This window comes from Panthera tigris, chromosome E2 (genome assembly GCF_018350195.1).
Source record: "Panthera tigris isolate Pti1 chromosome E2, P.tigris_Pti1_mat1.1, whole genome shotgun sequence".
NCBI classification, from domain to species: domain Eukaryota; kingdom Metazoa; phylum Chordata; class Mammalia; order Carnivora; family Felidae; genus Panthera; species Panthera tigris.
In genome coordinates, this window is record NC_056674.1 from 47,531,712 (window position 1) to 47,546,319 (window position 14,608).

General features: G+C 43.5%; 1 protein-coding gene across 11 annotated transcripts in view; it reads left to right on the top strand.

The window, feature by feature from the left end:
- Positions 1 to 14,608, top strand: part of ZNF23 (zinc finger protein 23) — a 37,108-nt gene that overhangs the window by 18,755 nt on the left and 3,745 nt on the right. For 2 of the 11 annotated variants that reach the window (XM_042968117.1, XM_042968122.1), the window contains exons 1-4: positions 2,837 to 3,325; positions 8,190 to 8,314; positions 10,477 to 10,603; positions 11,183 to 11,296. In XM_042968117.1, coding sequence (XP_042824051.1) covers positions 8,222 to 8,314; positions 10,477 to 10,603; positions 11,183 to 11,296 — 334 coding nt within the window. In that variant the 5' untranslated portion in view covers positions 2,837 to 3,325; positions 8,190 to 8,221. Of the gene's footprint in view, positions 1 to 2,772; positions 2,797 to 2,836; positions 3,326 to 8,189; positions 8,315 to 10,426; positions 10,604 to 11,182; positions 11,297 to 14,608 lie in introns of those variants that run through there. The other 9 variants (XM_042968120.1, XM_042968121.1, XM_042968124.1 and 6 more) reach the window with 9 other exon arrangements.

Consider the following 14,608-nt stretch of genomic DNA (forward strand, 5'->3'; position numbering starts at 1 on the left):
TTTTTTTAACATGAGAAGATTTGTCAGTTTCTCCTGGTGGGCAAGGGAGGAAAGGTTTTAGGGAGGCCCTGGGACTGGAGGGGCAGAGGATACTTAGAGCCGAGCAGAGGGAAACATGGCTGCAAGCCCAGCCTTCCAGAGCAGCGAAATATGAGAACCAGCCTAAATTTTTAAGTTTGTTTTTAAGTATGTATGATTTTTCCATCATCCCTTATTCCTAGGGGTATTGGTAAGGCTATCGCTGTGGGTATTGATTTGAAGAACCCAAATCAGTGTGGTTAAACATGATGACAACTTACTTCTCACTTATGTATCATCTGAAGTTAAGCAGTCTAGGGCTGGTACAGCAGCTTTATGATACCACCCAGCAGCTATGTCAACCCTAGGAACCACATCCTCATTCACATGGTTCAAGATGCTCACCCCCTTGTCAGCGTTCCACCTAGCTGATGGATACTGGGACAGGAAATGCATGTTCCTTCTATTTAAGGGCATGGCATCACTTTTGCTTATAGTCTATTTATCAGAAGTTGGTCGTGTTGTCACGCTTGGATTTAAAGAGAGCCAGAAAACGTGTTATTTTTTCTGGACTGTCTTTGGCTTGCTATAGATTCTGTTACTATATAAGGGAAGAATAGAGATCAACAGACAAGTGGTCTCTGCTTCTTCAGGCCTTTTGTAACTTGGTGTGTGCCTGTCCTCATACACTTAGGAGTCAGAGCTTCATGGTTACTTTGGAGGCCTTATTTTCTTATCTGTAAGATGAGTGACTGATTTATGATCTAACATTTGGGCCCAGGACTTCTGTGACACTGTGATCTCCTAATTCCTTCCTATTTCTTCAGTTAAGCCCTCAGTCCTAGCTAAAGGTCTGCTAAAGGAAAACAATAACAAAAAACAAACAAACAAACAAACCACGTAATGCCAAGAACAATGTAATCTCCAGCTATCACTGTGCTGAATCCTGGGACCATTTTTCTATCTGAACAAGAGAGGCCATGAAAGTGCTCATTTTAGGAAAACAGTGATGATCAAGGTCAAGGCAAAACTGAGAAGGGCTCCTGGTCAATGTTATGATTCCAGGCATAATATATATCCCACCTCTAGTGGCACAGAAATGAAGAAGGGTTCTACTCTGGAGTTGGGGTTGGAGCCTTTGGACGATGTCAACGACAAATGTTTATTGCATACTTCCTTTGTGCCAGGCCTTGTGCTTTAGCTGAGGATAATGGTGTTGAACAAGATAGATATAGTCCTTGCTTCTTGGAGTGAGCAGAGAAGACAGTTAAATAAACTGGTATCATTAAAAAAGCACACATGTGCCAAGTACGGAGAAATACAGAGTGCTGTGATGGCACATAACTGGCGGGCCTGCCTTATTCTAGGTGCTCAGGGAAGGCTTGCTTTCAAAGGGAAATGGGATTTGAGCAGAGACTTCAAGGAATAGTCAAGATTGGAGAGTAGGAAGGGTATTCTAGGTTTAGGGAGCCCTGTTCGGAAAGTGGGGCTGAAGTTGATAGAGGAGGAAGAATAGGCGTGGTGAGAGGCTGGAGAGGTGGGTGGGACCTACCACCAATCACATTCCAGTGCTGTAGCATTGCGGGTCCCGCCTCCCCCCACCTCCCATTTTGGAATTTTATGGGAGTATTTTTGTTACAGTTTGGTGGTGTTTGATGGGAGCCTGGAGAGCCAGGAATCCTGCAATGCACAGAAGGGTTCCACTTATTTGAAATAGTTTTCACATACTTTCAGGACATTCATGTAGGTAAAAACTTGATAAATGACCTGAGTCTAGAAAGTGTTTTCAGCTAGACACAACTAATTTTTTTAAGTTAATTCATTTATTTTGAGAAACAGATTGAGAGAGAGAGCGCGAGCGAGTGTGCACGTGCACAAATGGGGGAGGGGCAGAGAGAGAGAGAGAGAGAGAGAGAGAGAGAGAGAGACAGTGTGAGAGAGGATACCAAGCAGGCTCGGCACTGCAAGATCCTGACCTGAGCCAAAGTCAGAGGCTTAACCGACTGAACCACCCAGGTTCCCCTAAACACAACGATTTCTACACAGTTTTAATTAACATACGTTGATTCTCCAGAAATATAATTACTATACCTATAAAATCAAACGAAGATTGTACTGTTTCACTTAAACTTTACCAAAAAGTATTCACCATTTTGGATCGTACCTTGTGATTTTGAAACACCAGCGTAAGACAGACAGCGTTGTGGCTGTGGCGTTCAGGCACAATCCATGTGAAAAGGCAAATTATCCACCACTTCATTAGGTCTCCTATAGCAGTCACGAGCATACATTTGCATATTGAAAGGTGTATTTTATCTCCTCTATTAAAGCATAATATTAGTTTTTAAAATGTAGGTTGTTTATATTACATATGATCTTCTAAGTCATGATCGTAAGTTTCACGACAGGAGAATAAAACAGTCACTAGGAAATATTTGTTACAAAAAGGCTGCCTTAAGGTCTGTCGGCGTGTGATCGATCCACTGGCCCAGTCCGGAAACTCCCGAATCCGGTAGAACCGGGAGCTTTACTAAGATACAGATCCCCGGCGTCATTGCCGGCCCCCGACTCTTCCCCAGCCCACCTCGAGGAACAACTGCCCTGCTGCTCAGACCTGCTCAGACCTGAGCGTAGGGCGCAGGAGCCTCTGACACCGAGACTCAGAGCGCAGAGGCGGGGCCAGAGTGCTACTCACTGGTAGCAACTCTGCTCCTAGAGAGGCTGGGCCGCGGCCTGGTGACGCACTTCCGGCCGCGCCACGAAGCTGCCTGCTGCGAGGTGAGTGTGGGGCTGCAGGCGGCGGGGGCGGTGCCCCGGCGGGTAGCTGTGGGTGCTGTGCGGTTGGGCCTCCCGCACTTGCAGGAGTGGGTAGAACGGCTGCCCGCGGTCCTCCTCCGCCCCTCCTCGACTCCCACTTTGGACTTGGTGGCCGAATACGTTCCATCCCGTGGAAGGCGAAGCCGGATTACCGTCACAACCTCGGAGCCCCGAGCATTTAGCATTTTGTTCGGGGAAGATACTACTGACCTTTTGGGAAGATATGTCGGAGCAGCCAGGGGGTGGAATATTGGCAGGAGTGAAGCGGCTTGAGGTGATATCACTAGTGTTTTAACATGTTGAAGTCGTACAGGGGCTCTTACCTATATGCATTTCAAGTATGGACCGTATGCCTCCTGACTCCTAACATAGGGTCGTGAATCAGGGTTCAGTGAGAGCGCAGAAAAAGCAGAGCCCTCCCAGACACCGGGGAGCAGAGCCAGCCCGGCTTTTGAAGGGCACTGTCTCCTGGAGCTGTGCGTTCCAAAAGGTAACTTGGCCCTACTCCTGGGCCGTTGGGATGACAATGATCTGGGGATGATTTATAATCACTTATTTGCGAAGTCCTAGAATACACATAAAATAGCCCCAGAATTCCTCATTCATACCTTCATGAGAAGCAATTTTACGAAAACACTATACTACACTAAATTATAGTAATTAACACATGAAATTACACACACACACACACACACACATATGTATATATCTGTCTATCTATCTATCTATATGTATATATCTCTGGAATGTGGCTGGTAGTGTATGCAGAGGAAAATTTATGGCCTTAATAGATTTTAATTGCCAAATAGAGAAGAATGAAATGAGTAAATAAATCATGTATCCTCAAGAAGCATTTGAGCACAGGTTTTTTTAGCCTTGTAGTATCTAGTTAAAACACTGTTTTCCAAAGTTATTTAGTTCTTTTCTTTCCCACCACTTCAGTGTGGTTATATTAGTCAATTGTAGTATAGTTAGGCTCATTTGCTGTTGTTTGTATTCCTTTTTGGCTCGCCACCCTATCCCATCCTGGTTGGTTGGCTTAATGTCTGTATATTTGGATATGTGAAACATTACTATGGTTATGAGTGTCAGAACAAAAAGGCACACTCAGAGAAGCCTGTCACGCCCTCCTTTCCCCTGCCAATCTCATCTACCCTATTTCCTTCCAGCCTGTTTGCATCACAGGCTCCTTTCACTTCCTACCCATATTTGAGACAACCATTCTCCTTAGTTTCTGATTTATCCTTCTATTTTTTTTTTTTTTGTACAATTGACCAGATACATGTGTATTTTCTTATACTCCCATTTTTTGGTACACAAAAGGTAGCACTCTACCTTTTGCATTTGCTTGTTTCATTTGAAGATATATTCTGGAAACCACTCCATATCATAGAGATAAGTATCTTTTTAAAAAACGTTATTCATGTATACCGAAGACTGCATCTAGCATGACATTTAAGAAGCATAATGGTAAAACGAGCACCCATGAACACACCACCCCTTTAAGGAGGAGAACATTTCTGGTATTGGTGCCTCTCTCTGTGTGCTCCTTCTCAACCCAGCTCCCAACTTCCTACCCCTAGAGGTAACAACTAGAATTTTGTATTAATCGTCATCTTACCTATTTATAAAAATAATTTTATCACACAAAATATGTCTGTAAACATTTTGTTTTTGAGCTTTATGAAAATGGCATTGTAGTGTCTCTAGTCATCTGGGGCTAGTATAACTCAATTTTTAAAAAAGAAAACATTTTTATTTTTATAATTTTATTTCAGTTAATTTTTTTTTTTGAGAGAGAGAATTCACATGTGTGCAGGGAGGGGCAGAGAGAGACAGACAGAAGAGAGAGAATCCCAAGTAGGCTCCACACCCAGCGCAGAGCCTGATGTGGGGCTTGATCTCACGACTGTGAGATCATGACCTGGGTTGATATCTAAAGTCTGATACTTAACCAACTGAGCCACCTAGGTGCCCCTCTTGTAACTCAAGATTATGTTCCTGAAGTCATCTATGTTGTTGTGAGCTGTTCATTTTTTATGTTGTTTGTGAGCTGTTGTTTGTTGTGAGCTGTTACATCTATGTAATTGTGAGCTGTTCATTTTTGCTGCTGGGTAATGTTCATTTTTTGGTGGGGGTGGGTAATGTTCATTTAAAAAATGATAGGACAGGGGCACCTGGGTGACTCAGTCAGTTGAGCGTCTGACTTCAGCTCATGTCATGATCTCATGATTCGTGATTTCGAGCCCCACATTGGGCTCTGTGCTGACAGCTCAGAGCCTGGAGCCTGCTTCCGATTCTGTGTGTGTCTCTCTCTCTGCCCTTCCCCCACTCATTCCCTCTCTCTCTCTCTGTCTTTCAAATTTAAACTAAAAACATAAATTTTTTTTTAAAAAAGATAAGACAGTTTATGTACTCTCAGTGGATATGTAGGTTGTTTCCAGTTTTTTTTTAATTAAAATACTGATAATAATTTTGTACATATTTTCTACATATGAGAGTTTCTCTAGGGCATACATTTTTAAATTTAGGCATGAATATTGAATTTGATTAAATTCCTTTGGCATCTGTTGGGATGGAGAGTGTGTTTATTTTTCTTTGATTTATTCATGTGAAAAAGTATACTAATCTGTATCTTGATATTGAGCTTTACTTGCTTTCCTGGGATGATCCCTTTTAGTCATGGCATGTCACTTTAATGAACTACTGGAGTCTATTCCTTTATAGTGGGGTTTTTTCTGTGAGTATTCATAAATGAGACTGGTCTGTGGTTTTTACATCAGTATTGTGCTGGCATCATAAAAAGGACTGGGAAACTTATTTTGCTGTTTTTTTTCTACAGTTTCAGTACTGTTAGAACTACTCATTTCTTAAAGACTTGAAAAGATTTGTTCATGATACATGTGGGTTCAGTGTTTTGTGAGCATTTGCTCTTTACTGGCTATCTCAGTTTAATTAGGTAAAAGTGATCATGGATTACAGAAAAATATCTGCGTAACAAAATAAGTAGAGTTGATTTATTAGATTGAAATAGAATTATATGTTCTTCCATTATAGGATAGGTTTTCTTTTTAAGCATTCGTAGAATTTTTTTTAGGCATTTCAGCTAAAAAAAAAAAAAAAGCCCCCAAAACTCTGTAAAGCAGAAGTAAATAGATCAGGTTATTTAAACACCATGCAATAAAGCCAAAATTATGAACAGAGAAGAAATTAATAACAAACCATCCTAAACAATTCTGTGGTCAGAGACAAAACACAGTTGCTGACCAGCTATAAAATATAATTAATATAATTAAAACATAAAATATTTTTTTCAAAACCTTTGGCCTGTGGGTAATAGTGTATTCAGAGGGAAAATTTATGGACATACAGATTTTAATTGCTAAATAGTAAAGAATAAACATAAATGAATAAATCATGCATCCTCAGGAAGGTAGGAAAAAACCTTTCGCAGTCTAGCTTCCCCCAGAAGCAAAACACAGGACAGAGGTTTCTGTGCAGGCACTTTATTTGGGAATGTATTCCAAGGGCAGAGTGAACAGCAAGGGGAGTAAAACAGAGGAGGGAGAGCCAATACAAGGATGTGTTGTCAGGCTGGCCTGTCTATAGGCCCCGGGCGCTCATTCTTGCAGGATCTTTGAGCAGCCTTGGAATCTCATGGCTGCTAATGTAGGGGACTAAAGGGGAAAATATTTATCCATTGACTTCTATCCCCTATTGGTCAAGGGTGGCCTCCCAAGCCTTTACTTATCTGTGTTTCGGGACCTAGCAGGTATCCACAGGTATCTGCAGATGTCCCACACAGGATGCCAGAAAAGCCCCAGGGCAGGAGCCAGCCACATGTGGTATAGATCCTTGAGGAGGCATTGGTAGATTGTCCCTGTGCAAAGCTGATCAAAGCCTCTGGAACTGGGCTGAGACCAGAGGATTTGGAGTGGTACATAAAGTATCTGTTACAGAGCTAAAGAAACAAAGAAAGCAGAACATAATGAAGGAAATAGAAGAGTGATGTTCTAAATAAATAGAAAAGCTTATTCTTTAAAAATAAAAGAAAACAACATTCAAATAGACAAATCATTGTTCCACTTGACTTTGTTAGTCTGCTCAGGCTGCTGTAACAAAATACAGTAAGTTATTCGGCTTAAACAACAGAGATTTATTTCTCACAGTTCTGGAGGCTGGGAGCCCAAGATTAAGATGCCACACAATTTGGTTCTTGATAAGGGCTCTCCTTGAGTTACAGTTGGCTGTCTTCTCATTGTGTCCTCACATGGTAGAAAATGAACTCTGGTGTCTCTTCTGCTTTTTTATAGGGGCACCAGACCTCTCATATTATGGCTTTGTTTAACCTTATTACCTCATAGGATCTGTATCCAAATATAGTCATGTTGGGGGAGAGGACTTCATCATATGAATTTGGCGGGGTGGGGAGACATGTTCCATCCATAACATTAACAAAGGGGAAAGGGTCTAGAAAGCACACATATTCAAAAGAAGTGGGAAAAACAAAGTAGTTCCAGATATGGAAGAAATGGAAAGAATCATGAACCAGTGTTTTCCACAGTTCTGCACTAAAGTGAAACCCTAGAAGACATAGATGATATTTTAGGAAAACACAGGTTTTCAAGACTGACTTTGGGAGCAGTAACCAGAAAATAACCAGTCCATGTGTTTTGAATACAATGAGCAAGGAGTGTTCGGTCAAGGGACCCTAGATAATTGAGTGACCCCTCTCTCAGGATGCTGAGGCCCTGGCTTCTTCACTATCAGAGGGCTGGAAAGTATGAGGAGGCAGCATGGGACCTCAAAGGTAAACCTGGGCCATGTGGGAGGCTGGCCTCCCAAGATCTCTACAGAGGTATCAGGGCTCTTGAGAACACTCAGTTATGTAAGGGAATAAGCAGGATGTAGGGGAATAGCTGTCTCCTCCAGCTCCCTGGGGCATGACTCTCAGGCCTCTGTGCTGGGGCTGCAGCTGTGCTGGCCTGGCTTCCCTTGCAGTGTAATCGAGGATGATCCTTGTTTAGAGAAAAAGAAGTAAGTCCATGATCTTGGTAATGTTCTATTTCTTGAGCTGAATTGTTGCTTTATTATCCTTTAGGCTCTCTATACATTTTATGTATGTTCTAGCGTATGTGATATGTGTCAGAATTGTAAAACCCTAGGGTTCTTAGGATCAGTGTCATCGGTGGGAGGGGTCGTGGGCACTGGATCACCCCCTTCTTCTTGTGGCAGCTCCCGCTTGCATTCCTGTCTGGACACTGGCTGCCTGTGTCTCACATCTTCTCTGAGGGGCTGTGTTGTTCCTGCAGGGGCGGGACTTCCTTCACATCTGTCTCTCTGTTTTTCCTCAGCTCCAGGCCTTCTCTGAGAGGGAGAGCAGGGAATGGCAGCCATGCTCCTGACAGCCTGGCCCCAGGTGAGCTGTGGGTCCTCCAGCTCTTCTTCTGAGCAGTTTCACATTGAAGAAGGGAAGCTGGTGAGCTTTTTGATGGAAGTTGGAGGGGTCCTCCTCGCTTCCGCCTGGAACTCATGGGAAGAGCGGTGACGTGAAGGGATGGAAACAGCAGGAGAGCATCCCTGAAGGCAGGGGTGAAGTGTTCTGCACACTGAGGTTCTTTGCTCCTCTGGTGAATAGGCAACAGGAAGCTGCCCATGGAGGATGCTCCGTGCACGGATGTGAATGGAGGAGGGTAGCACCGGCTTAGGATGTCCAGAGACCAGGGCATAAGTGAAAAGGAGTAGTAGGACCAGGTCAACACAAAGGATGGCTGTGCCTCTAATATGGTGTGCAGACGAGGGTAGTGGGGTCTGGAGAGGGAAAAAACAGGAAGTCCTATGGGACAGGATGTCTCATTGTGTCCTGGAGAGACTTTCAGGGCTTGGGTGCAGGGGCTCAAACTTTAGGTTTCTGATAAAAGCTCTGGACCCTCCCCCTCCCTTAGAAAAATAAGCATGCAAACCAAATTTTCCATACAATTTCAGGGACTTCACGGACACCCTGAAGCACATCCATGGACCTCCATGGACTACAGGTTGGGAATAATCATAGTCACAGTAATTCCAATAGCACTGTTTGCGGCTTGCTATGCTGCAGGCATAATACTAAGCACTTGCATGGATCGCTCAGTCTTGATTCCTTGCCCTTGACATAGGTGCTGTGTTGTGCTCACTCTGCTACAAAACATAGGAAGGCAAAGGGGAGCAGAGTGCCTTTCCCAAAGTCACACAGCTGTTATTTGATTCTTCTCTGCTCATTCCTGTGACCTGTGCAATCAGTGACGTTAAGGTGGTCAGATTTGTCATGGCTGTGTAGGGAATAATTTTCAGGGTGATTCAAGAGGAAGGTGTCCACTTAGAAAAAATTCCATTGGTCCAGGTGATAATGGGCTTCATCAAGGAAAGTAGTTGTTAAAAAAAAAAAAAAAAAAAAAGAACCCAATTCAAGTAATGCTTAACAAAATCTTTAGGATATGGAGAGTCAGGATTGAGGGTAGAGTAAGAGAGAGGGAGGAGTCAGGAACATTTCCCAGGATTCTAGCTGACGTTTCCTGCGCAGATAGTGGAGGGGGTGGGGTGGGGTGGGGTGGGGTTGAATTCAGGAGCCTCCAACTTGCTGAGGTAAAGGGTGGTGGTGGTGGGCGGTGAAGGTATTTAATTTTGTGCAGAGAAGTTCCTTGGCCCATCCAGGGTCACAGATGAGTGACGCTCAGACTCACCCAGTGGTTGGACTATGCTTGTTGATGGGTGGGGGTCAGTAGAATCAAGCAAAATCCTGGCAGAAAGGAATTGAGGGTATATCCCTGCCAGCGTGTCACCCAGGTTATTACAGAGGACTGAGGTGGGCAGGGAGAAAGCGCAACCAGAGGCCGCAGCTGCCCGGAAGGGAGGCATCAATCCTGATGCAGGGCCTGTGCCGGGTGCACGGTGTAGTGATGCAGAGATGAGCAGCTGGAATGGTGGCAGAGCACCTGGCCTCTAGGAAGGTTGATCTCCCCTCTTTCCCGAACCCTGGAGAAACAGTGAGTTCTTGGGTAAAGTTGGAGAGGATGAGGCCTGATGGGAGCATGTAACAAAATCGGGTTTTCAGCAAGACCCATCTGGAAGCAGAATGGGCTGCCGTTCCTGCCTCAGCCAGTCTGGGCAGCACTGAGCTGCTAGAGGTGCTCAGGCAGTTGCACAGCCCCTCGTGGCAGGGTCAGTGACAGGAATCCAGATGGGGGCTGGTTGAGATGGAGGCCGTAGCTGTTCTCTGGGGGTGGCTGGAGGTTTATGGGGGTAGGGATCAGGGTGGGCATGCTGGTGGGCAAGTCCTGAGCCATATCTGCCCCTGAGGACATGGCTAGCAGAAAGAATGGAGTTGCTTTTGGGGAACTTGATTATGGGAATTTTTTTCTGTCATCCCAACTTAGGATATCTTTTATAAATGTAAAATATGGCATGAGGTTTCCCTGCCATGAGAGAGGTCAGATAATTCTCCATGGTTTACTTTCCATGTGCTTTTTCTCAAACCTTTCCCTTTTTTATTAATTTTGTGCTCTTCACAAGCTCCCTCCCCAAGCCCTTAAACTGCCCTCTGCCCCTCACCTAGGGCCTGAGCCATGGAACTGGCCCTAGGGCAGCAGGAACCTGTTGTTTCAGAAGTCGGTGACCTTCGAGGACGTGGCTGTGTACTTCACTCAGACGGAATGGAATGGCCTGTCCCCTGCACAGAGGGCCCTGTACAGGGATGTGATGCTGGAGAATTATGGAAATGTGGCCTCCCTGGGTAAGGCCTCTCTCCCCCTGGGACCCAGACTCTGCCAGTTGGGGTTTCCTGGCTTATTGACCCCTGACAGGTTGCAGGTGGGGTCTGTAGAAATCCTTTACTGAGCCGGAACCCCAGGGGTTGAGATTCCTAATTCCCCTTGAGTTAGGGGTTGCTGGAAAGGGTGAATCCCAAGCCTTTATTGGGCCAATATAGGACTTTGCTGGGACTAGTGTGCACTCTTTATCCATCCTCTAGAAGTTGTGGTTTGGACACAGTGTGGGAAAAAGAAACTTACTGTTCCACAGCATTATCTTCACATTCACCCTCATCTGACCTGCATATCTTGGTCTTTCGGGCCCACGGTTCAGGCCATTCCCAACTCCTCCCACACCTTCTCAGGTACCCCTCCCCACCCCCCCGCAACATACACACATACACTTTCGAAGCCATTCCACCCTTTCCTGTCGTCTTTAGGCATGGGATCCCCTACAGCGCTTATTTTCCCTTCCCATTGCCAAGACAGTTGGAGAAGAGGCTTAAGAACTCATCTCTGGGAGATTATTCACCTCTCTGTCCTCTTTCTTTCCCCCTAAACAGGATTTTCGCTTCTCAAACCTGCTGTGATATTGCAACTAGAGGGAGCAGGTGAGCTGGGGGACCCATCTCCACTGGTGGCTGGAACAGAAATAGGCTCCCAGGGTGTCTGGACTGGTAAGGGACACACAGCTGCCTTTTATCGGGGAGTTAAACTCTTTAGGAAGAAAACCAACGTTAGCAATATATAAGCATGCCACATTTATGAGCCAGCTGTAGAAAATAAAATTTAAATAATGTTGATGATTTCTAGAGATATGTACAGTTGAGACCTGATTATTTTTGCAGTTTGCTGTTTCTTTGTAATTCCAAGAACAGATCTTTTTTTCAAATGCCTTATTCTAATTCTTTTCAGTTCTAATTTTGGAATTCTGCCTTTCTCAGATGAAATGAATAGATTCAGTATTTTGGGGTCCTTGCTACTTTCTAAACATTGTACACTTAATGTGATGGATGGAGAATTAACAGTCTTTTTGTACAGAAAGGCAGAATAGCCTAGTGGTTAAAAGTACAGTCTTTGGAGTAGACTTCCCTGAGGTTCAGTCCCAACTGCTATTCCTAGTTACAGGATTTCCTAATTGTGACTTTGAGTATGTCAGTTATTTGAGTTCTCTAAGATTCAATGTTTTTATCCCTGAAAATGGAATAATAAAATGAGAGAACAGTGCTAGTCTTGTGGGTTCAGGATTACATGAGATAATACATATTAAATGTGTAACTTACAGTGTGTGCTCAAGGAAATATTAGTTTTTATTAATTTTTTTTTTTTTTTGTGGAGAAGACAGCTTAAGCTGTGGGAAATAAGGCAGAAGGAAGTGCTCTCAGTTCAGTGCTTCTCAAATGATGTGCAAATGAATCACCTCTGGGTATCTTGTAAATATGCATATTGTCATTTAGTAAGTCCGGCATGGGGCCAAGAGTCTACATTTCTGTTAATTCTCAGGTTCTGCCAATGTATCGTTTCCCAGATCTTACTTGAAGTAGCAAGCTTCTCATTGGCTTAAGCCGAGTAGTTGCCAGACGATTTCCCATTTCTTGTGATTTCCTATTTACTTCTCTGCGTTTGTGGTCCATAAGATTCTCTTGTGTCCTTTCAATGAATCCTCTTATTTATTTACTTAAAAAAACTTTTTTGTAATGTTTGTTTATTTTAGAGAGAGGGAGAGACAGAGCATGAGTGGGGGAGGGGCAGAGAGAGGGAGACACAGAATCCTGAAGCAGGCTCCAGGCTCGAGCTGTCAGCACAGAGCCCCATGTGGGGCTTGAACTCATGGGCCACGAGATTATGACCTGAGCCGAAGTTAGACACTTAACTGATTAAGCCACTCAGGTGTCCCATGAATCCTTTAAAGATTCAGTGGATTTTTGTTTCTTGTAGTCATTCAACCAGATGATTCCTGACAAAGGAAGACATGTTTTGCAAAATCAAGAGTTTAAAGTGCATTGCATATAATATGGAGGAAGCTCCATATAATCGTGGATCTCCTCAAAGGAGTCTGGATTTCATTCCGTAGGCAACAGACAATCCTGAAGTCTTTGAAGTTTTTGAATAACCCATCATGATCTTAGCTGAGAATGGGAACATCAATCCAATTAGTTTGTGTTTGTTAATTGGAGTGAGGAATCAGATGGCTTTTAGATAGAAAAAAGCGGAAGGCCTAGGGCACAAGGTCCATGTCAGCCAAGTTGATTCTCTGTTAAAAAGCTTTTTCAGAAGGCCCACATAGTGACATCTGTTTATATCTCATTTGCTACAACTGTGTCTTCTGGTGCCCCTACTGCAGGAGAGGGAAGAAAATAGTTTTTAGCTGTAGTTTTTACTGCTACCTCAAACACATTGGAGGCTGTGCTAGTAAGGAAGAAAGGGAGAATGATACTGGTTAAGAAACTGGTAGCATCTGCCACACTGTAGGGTTTGGTAAATAGAAGGTCACTAGTATAGAAAAATTGGCAAAGAATATAAATGTTTGATCCACATAAGAAGTACAAATTTAAATCAATGAAAAATCTTCACCCTCAATAGAAACCAATGAAAAAGAAATTAAAACAGATGTTTCACCTAACATACTTGACATAGGCAGGGTGGGTCTGAAGACCCAGAGAGGGTCCTGCAGGGCCAGCAAAGATGGTCCTTGGCTTTGAGCAGGATAGAAATCAAGTTGCCAGCCAGGATAAAGTGAGAGCAGGGTTTACTGAATAGCATAAGTGATAGAGTATAGCAGATGAGTGTCTGGGAGACTGAGAAAAGAAAGGAGAGTGAGTCTCTCCTTTGCTCAGGGTCTGGGGTTTCTATTTAGAATGTACATGTCCTCTGTGGGCACCCAGGAACTGGTCAGAACAAAGACAAGTGTCCGGGTGTCCTCCATAATTCACTTATTCCCTGCTGCCAGGGGGTTTTGGCATCAGGTGTCTAGAGTCAGTGGTGTGGAAAACATACATGACAGCCTTGCTTAGTCATTCCATAGATGTTACCACCTGTGCTGGAAGAGTGTAAAAAATCATTAACTTCTGACTCACACAGGAAGGACATACATCATTTGTTCCATAAGGCATGTACGTGGCCAAAGTGCAGGTCCTAGAAAGAATAGAACCAGGAACAGAAGCAAGTAGTTTTTCATGGAGTCCCTTCAGTTTTCCTCGCTCATACTGAGAACAGTTATAGTAAGTGATGGAGAGAATACACCAAACTGGAATAGACTTCTGGAGGTGAATGTGAATCAGTAGTCTTTCTAGAAAGTACTTTAGCAATACATATCAAAAGCCTTTTAAAAGTTTGTCCTCGATAGCCTGGAAATTCCCTCCTAGGGTGTCCTGATAATAATCAGGGATATAAACAAAGATGTACATGCATGGAAGTTCATTATAATTTTATATAATAAAATGTTGGAAATAACCTGAATAATCAGGATAGAGATAATTGATTAAATTAACATGCCTCTTTAGGATGGAATGCTTATTTAGCCATTTTTAAAATATTTTTTTTTTAATTAAAAAAAAATTTTTTTTTTTTTTTAACGTTTATTTACTTTTGGGACAGAGAGAGACAGAGCATGAACAGGGGAGGGTCAGAGAGAGAGAGGAAGACACAGAATCTGAAACAGGCTCCAGGGTCTGAGCTGTCAGCACAGAGCCCGACGCGGGGCTCGAACTCACGAGCCGTGAGATCATGACCTGAGCCGAAGTCGGACGCTTAACCGACTGAGCCACCCAGGCGCCCCTTTAAAATATTTTTACAGAATATCTAAAGATACTGGAAAATTATCCTTATTAATGTTAGGGAAGAAAAATATTTTCATTTTTGAAAAAATGTTTTTAGAAGAATGATTGGAAGGAAAATGATTGAGGGAGGAAATACGTCAGAAGATTAGCTGTAGTTGTTGTTAGGTGGTTGTATTTCAGGTAATTTGAATTTTTTTCTTTGCATGTTTC